General features: G+C 38.6%; 1 protein-coding gene across 1 annotated transcript; it reads left to right on the top strand.

The window, feature by feature from the left end:
* Positions 1 to 248: 248 nt before the first annotated feature.
* Positions 249 to 1,153, top strand: LOC145114034 (uncharacterized). The gene is made up of 2 exons (XM_079050053.1): positions 249 to 277; positions 520 to 1,153. Exons 1-2 carry the CDS (start codon positions 249 to 251, stop codon positions 1,151 to 1,153), a joined length of 663 nt encoding a protein of 220 aa, XP_078906179.1.
* The last annotated feature ends 6,571 nt before the right edge of the window (positions 1,154 to 7,724 follow it).

Here is a 7,724-nt window from a genome sequence, read left to right as displayed (position 1 = left end):
ACTTCATTTGCTCATTTAGTTAATCTTTTTAACAATCAATTTCTTATAGCAGAACATTAAAAAATCAGTAGTGATCTTTACCAGGTAGTTCAGGATCCTAAGGAATCCCTTAGGGATTTTGTGAACAGATTTGGGTAGGGAGTCTCTGAGTATCCTCAACATCGATATGGAAACTGCCGTAGAAGCCTTCAAAATGGGAAAAGGACTCTCTTTTCTATGAAAACCTTGTAATGACTCCATGCAAGAGAATGGACGAAGTGAGAAACATAGCAATAAGGTTCATAAGGCTTGAAGAGGACAAAGAGATCCAAAAGAGGAGTAACCCACCAAACTCATACGATAACCCTAACAGGAAGGCCGACTCCTCGGTCCAAAGATCCTATAAGTCCAAACCATATTCCAAACCTGGTCATCATAGGGTTAATACCCTTGAAGATGAAGGGGCGGAGGAAGAAGAATTTCCCAAGATCACTGACTATTGCTTTTCTATGGATGTTTCAAATTAATATTTTTATGCAGGATGTTGGTGACAAAGCGAGATGGCCAAGGAAGGGAAAAAAAATCCACTGCCTGGAAAGATAAGTCCAAGTGGTGTTCATACCACGAGGACTTTGGTCACATTACGGAAGATTGCATATCCCTCAAGAAGGAAACCAGTTACCTACTAAGCAAGGGATACCTCAAAGAGATCCTTGGAAGAAGAAAAGAAAGATCCAACGAAAAGGATAAGGGTCCTCATAAGATCCTAGAAAAACCAGGATCCCCTCCTGCAGATGCCAAGGTAATCAATGTTATCTATGAACGATCTGATATTTGTGGTACCTGTTATTCTGCAGCAAAAAGGCATGCCAAAGTGTCAAAAACGGAGAAAGAAGAAAGGCCTCAGAAGAATACGTCAATAAAAAATGAGAAGGAGATCACCTTCGACGAAACAGATAGAGCAGACGTCCAGGATCCCCACAAAGATGGATTGGTGAACACTCTTTACATCGCCAACCATTTTGTCAGAATGATCCTTGTCGATGGAGGATCCTCAGTCAACATTATACTCCTGGATGCTTTAAAAAGAATGAACATCCCAGAGTCCGAAAATAGTCAAACGATCATCAGTGCTAATAGGATTCAGTGGCGAAACAAAACATACGGTCGATGAAATAAAGATTCCTATCTACATAGATGAGGTAAAATCTATGAAATAGTTTTGCGTAATTGATACATTATCCTCCTATAATTCTATATTAGGAAGACCATGGATCCACGATATGAAGGTGGTCCCATCAACATACCATCAATTTGTGAAAATGCCCACCCCATGGGAGACAGTGAAGATCACAGGTGACCAACAAGACTCCAAGGAGTGGTACAAGACCTCGATGAAGACTTCCACAGTCCCACGACAAGCATATCAATTAAAAAGGGGCATGAGATGTACTAGAAGCCAAAAAACAAGATACAAAATAAGTGCCCCTTAACCTTAAGGATCCCGATATGAAAGTACTCATAGGATCCTCGCTGCTATAAAACATAGAAGAAGATATAATAAATTTCATAAAAGAAAGAAGGAAACCCTTCACATGGAAACATGAAGACATGACAAGTATAGACAAAAATGTTGTAACTCACAAACTTAAAACTGATCCTTCTTTCAGACCCATACATCAAAAAAGAAGGAAGTTTGTGCCCGAGAGGAATCAGATCATCCAAGAAGAAACGGAAAGACTTATTAAGACAAGGATGATCAATGAGGTCAATTTCCCAAGGTGGATGGCCAATGTGGTCGTCGTAGAGAAAAATAATGGAAAACAGAGAGTATGTGTGGACTATACAGATCTTAACAAGGCTTGCCCTAAGGATTCTTTCCCCCTGCCACACATAGATTCCATGATAGATGTTATGGTTAGCCATGAGTTATTAACATTCATGGATGCGTCAATAAGGTTTCAATAAATTCAAATGGAACCATCTGACCAAGAGGATATTGCGTTCATAACCTCAACCGGTATATATCGCTATATTGTTATGCCCTTTGGTCTTAAAAAAGCATGTGCAACATACCAAAGGCTAGTTAACTGGATGTTTAAGGAAAAACTAGGGGAAAACCTTGGAAGTCTACATCGACGACATGGTGGTCAAGTCAAAGAAAGCTGAAGATCACCCCAAGGATCTTGAAGAAGCTTTCAGCATACTAGACCAATACAACATGAAATTGATTCCTTCCAAATGCCAATGAGATTAGGCAAGTTCCTTGGATACATGGTAACCAAAAGAGGAATAGAAGCAAGTACGGAGAAAATAAAGGCCATCATTGATTTAAGATCCCCATCCTCGATGAAGGATATTTAAAGACTAACAGGAAGAGTAACAACCCTAAACAGATTTGTCTCAAAATCTTCAGAGAGGTGTAAACCTTTCTATGACATTTTGAAGAATAACAAACTGTTTGAATGGACTAAAGAACACGAAGATGTTTTTCAGGAACTTAAAAATTATTTAAGTTCAACACCCTTGTCGGTGAAACCACTAGATGGGGAACCACTCCTTCTATATCTTTCAGTATCCTCTGACGCCGTAAGTGCAGTTTTAGCCAAGGATATTAATGGGGACCAACATCCCATCTACTATGTAAGTAAAAGTCTCTTGGATCCTGAGACCAGGTAATCCCACCTTGAAAAACTAATACTTGCATTAGTAACTGCTTCCACAAAATTAAGACACTATTTTGAAACACATACTATACATGTAAGAACTAATTACCCCACTAAGAATGTTATGAGAAAACCAGAGATGCCGGGAAGGATGAAAAAGTGGTCCGTGAAGCTAAGCACATATGACATAAAATATGAACCAAGATCAGCAATAAAGTCACAAGCACTAGCAAACTTTGTGGCTGGTTTCAGTGATGATCTACAACCTGAAGCAGAATTGGAAAACAAGGAATTCTAAAAAGAAGAAAGCATGGGAAGATGGACACTCTTCATCGACGGAGCTTCCAACTTTAGAGGAACATGACTTGGGATCATACTAAAATTGCCACAGGGGGATATCCTACCCCAAGCAGTCAGTTGTGAATTTGATGCAACTAACAATGAAGCTGAATACAACACACTGATCATGGGATTACAGTTGGCCAAAGATCTTCAAATCAAGGATCTTCAAGTATTTGTTGATTCTTTATTATTAACTAACCATTTTAATGGATCCTATGTAGTACAGGCGAAAGACTATCACTATATCTCCAGATCCTCAAACAAATTAGCCTTCGAATTCGAAGCTTTTAGCCTAAGTCAAGTTCCTAGAGAAGAAAGCGTTGAGGCAGACACATTGGCCAACCTAGGATCTTTCCTCAGGATCCCACCAGAAATCAGGGTCTCTAAAACCCATATATTAATCCCAACGATAGAAGATCCCTCCAAGAAACCAGACAATCCCAGTTACCATGATCAAACAACAAACATAGAAAAAATCGAAGATCCCGATCCTCAATCACTTCCTCAAGATCCTAATCGCAAGGATCCCGACATCAAGGATCCTACGCAAAGCTCAAGATCCTGGACTCAGCCCATTGTGGAGTATCTCCAGAATGTCATGATTCCCAAAGAAGAGACACGTGATAGATCATTCCGGATGAGGGTCTCATGGTTTGTGATGATTTGAGGGAAATTATACAAGAAATCCATAGTTGGTCCATACTTAAGATGCTTGTAAAGTCATGAAGATATCAAAGTAATAAAGGATATACATGAAGGATATTGTGGTAATCATACTACGGGAAGATCCTTATGCCTAAATTGTTAACGACGGGATACTACTGGCCAATGATGAAGAAAGATGCATTCTTATACGCATAAATATGTTATGCTTGTCAAAGGCATATCAACATCCTTCATCAACCTGAAGAACCATTACATCCTATTATTTCCCCTTGGCCATTCATGAAATGGGGAATGGATATAGTTGGCAAGTTACCAAAAGCTCTTGGTGGAAAGGTCTTCATGTTAGTAATGAAAAACTATTTCTCAACATGGATAAAGGTTGAAGCCTTTATTCAAATACGAGAAAAGGACATAGTCTCATTTATCAAACGTAATATCATGACCAGGTTCGAGATCCTTGTCGAGATCATATGTGAAAATGGATCCCAATTCATAAGCAAAAGGACTATAGACTTTTGCACGAGTTAGGGAGTTAAAATGATAATGTCCACTCCTATCCATCATTAAGCTAATGGTCAAGCTGAATCCAGAAACAAAGTTATAGTCAATAATTTGAAGAAAATATTAGATGAAAAGAAAGGAATATTGGCATAGGAACTTCTTTTTGTGTTATGGGTAGATAGGACCACTTCAAAAACAGCCACTAGCCAAACTCAATATTCCTTGGTGTTTGGAATAGAAGCCGTGATCCCTACTGAAGTGGTGATGCCAACGACAAGATACCAATTACAGGATCAAGAGAACAAACATAGGATCTTAGCCCAGGATCTTGACACTATCAATGAATTCAGGGATCTTTCTAGGATCCGCATTGTTGCTTATCAACAAAGGATCACTAAAGCAAGAAAGGGGGCATATTGGCTAGCCACCCTTGAAGTCTTGCCAAGATCCCGGAATGTTATACATCTAAAAGCATACTTCATGTATGTTGTATTAATAATTTTCCAACAAGCTCAAGGTACAAAATCTCTACCCGTTACTTTTATCTAATTCTTTCATTTAATTTTTCAAAGACCATTACTGACTTACACATCGGAAGGGAATTAGCCAAGCTAATGCACACCCCAAGCTAACGTTTTCAACGTGTAGGAATCTAAGGATCATAATAACCACGAATAGAGATTGATCATATCTCCTACGATTAAGGGTACTTAATCCCCTCTAAGGTTTAAAGAGTTAATGACCTATTTCACACGAGTTAAGTTTTCTACACCTCGCTTGAACGCACGATAGCTAACTATGGGATGCGAATAAGGGGATCATTTCACGCTTTAGTGACTTGGAAACCCTCTTATTTCTGAACACATTTTAAGATCCTAAAGTTTAAATCTAAGGTTTATAACATTATCATGTTATCATAAGTTGGGATCCTCCCCAGTAAAAATTCTAAGGTTTATAACATTTTCATGTTATCCCAAAGAGGGATTTTCCCCAGCTATTATTCAAAGTTGGATTCTCCCCAATTATTATCTAAAGTGAGATCTTCCCTAGTAGGGATCTTCCCCAATCATTTTCTAAATAGTGTCTTTCCCAGTTGGAAAGCAAAGTAAGGATCTTCAAAGATATCCTAACAAGGATGCTTCTCTAAGCAGACTCCAAATATAATATAGAACTAAAGGGATCATAAATCAAGACCTCCCCTAAGGAAAAAGGTTATAAAGCCTAAGGATAAACAGGTTCTATCTATCCTTATTTCTTAAGAACTATTTCCCTATATTATAACTAAATGTTTTTATAAGGATCCTAACTTCTCTAAAATCTTTAGCAGATAATTAAATATTGCAAATCATTAAGATCCCAAGAGTTCTTGTAAAACCTGAACTCTTTAGGATCCTAACCATCTGAAGATCCTCAGAAATCCTACTGCTACAATCACATCAAACACGCAAGCACAGATATATAAACATCAACAACCAAGTGCATGAAATAAAAAAGGGTTGCCCATCAACCTCCAAAAAAGTGAAATATTATCTACAAGCCAAAATATTTAAAAATTGTTCTTAAAACATTAAACCTACGCTTTGGTTTGATCATCCCCAGTTGGGGATATCTTTGTCTCTCCCTCTTCTCCCTTATTTTTCCTTGAAGGACCCTGATCAGCATCAACAAGCTTGCCAGTCAACTTAGCTAGGGCTTCATTCCATACGGCTATGCTCCGAGATCATGCATTCTCCACATCTTATGCCAGCTTGAGGTTAGCCTCCCAGACAGCCACGAAAATACTAGCCTTCGTTTCAACAATCACCTCATCCATCTCAGTCGCATGCTCCTCCTCTTTCTCAACATTCTCCTTACTCAGTAGCTCCATCATCATCAAGAGATCCTTATTAGTTTCCCACCACATCTTTTCCTGCTCCTTTAAGGCTAGTTCAGCCCTCTCAGCTCGGATCTTCAATTCAGCAGAGATATGATAGGAGACCTGAAACAAGAGTGACATCAAAGACGGTGAAAGGTAAAATTTAAAAAGTAAAGTTACACTAACACTTACAGCATGAGAAAAAAGAAACCAACTTTAGGATTGCATCCTCAACTCCAATATTTTCCAAGCTTAAATCCATGGCCTGAACCCTTTTTCTCATTAGGGATCCTGAAGTCTTTACCATCAAATCTATGGAAGTTCTCTTGGGAGGGAGAGAATATGAGGATTTCTCCTTCTTCACTACCACCTGGCCACCAAACATAGCCGTGTCAAGATCGGCGAGGGTAAAGCGGGCACCGGAGCGTGTGAGCTTGGATCCTAAACATAAAGAAAAAGCCCTATGAGTTCAGGATCCTTCACATTAGAAAATAAAAAGATGAACTAAGGATCCTTACATGTTAACATGGGTGCAGTAGCAGAAGAACTTTCCTGAAGACTAGGCGGTTCAAATCGAAAAGATCTAACGGTCTCAGACAAAGCAAGAAAGCTTGTTATCTTTTTCTTTTGTATCTTCAATGGCAAGAGCAAGATCCTCAAACTTGAACATTGCATCACAACAAATAAAATAAGAAAGTAAATCCCACTATCCCTAAAGAATAAAAAAAAATCCTACCCTTTTTAACCCATCTCTCTGGCAAAAAACTTCCATTAGGAACGAAATCACGTCTCCCAAAGAAAAACCTATCTTTCCAAGCGTCGTCATTATGCTTGGATTTTAGAACAAGAAGTGGTTTGTCTGGTTTGAACTTGAACAAAAAAACGAGAAGAGCCAAAGGTGGAAAGATCATACATAAAAGACAACTCGGATAAACCAATGTCCAAGTTCTCAGACTGATTAGGTGATCAACCCAACAAAGGATCATCCAAACCATTGGCATAACCTGGACGTAGGAGAGTTGGGTAACTTCAAAGAAATCAAAGATGATATTGTAAAAAGGATAAGTTAGACCTAGAGAAAAAGGGTATTCCGGGAAGCAAACACAGGTGGGTGAGATGAAATCTGACTGGACCAAGGCATCGAAGGGTTTGAAGACAACACCATCGGGAAAAGAACCTTTGTTCTTCAAAGATTGAATATCCCCATTGTCTAAAGAGCATGACTCTTCGTGAGCCAGTAACGTTTGATCAGTAAAATCATCATCAGAAGGAGGAAGTATGCTAGCACGAGAGCGAGCAATTTTCTTTCCCATGATCGGAAAAGAAAGTAGAAAGTGAAAGGAAAAAAGGGAAAGGAGTTTACCTTTGAAAGTAATCGGAGATTATTGAGAGAAAAGATGGGGAATGTAAAGGAAATCTTAAACCGATTACCCCTCTTTATTCTGGTGACAGAGGAGAGAGAAGACGATTTAACTGTGTAATGATGATCTTGAAATGGATAAATTTTATCCCTTGGGGTTTGAAGTTCAAATCCCTTATCTTTATTTACTTAAAATTATACCTTTACTATTTAAGAATATTTGAAATATCATGCAGGTATAATTTGGGGGCAATTGTTAGGACCAAGATCCTCAACCCTATTCAGGATCCCGGATCTTCAAGATCTTTCAGGATCCCGAACCTTTCTCAGGATCCTGAACATTGTTATTATTATT

This window comes from Lactuca virosa, chromosome 5, assembly GCF_052849685.1.
Source record: "Lactuca virosa cultivar CGN04683 chromosome 5, Lactuca_virosa_CGN04683_v6, whole genome shotgun sequence".
NCBI classification, from domain to species: Eukaryota; Viridiplantae; Streptophyta; class Magnoliopsida; order Asterales; family Asteraceae; genus Lactuca; species Lactuca virosa.
The sequence above is the reverse complement of the archived record's forward strand: the minus strand, read 5'-3'. Positions and strand labels throughout refer to the sequence as shown.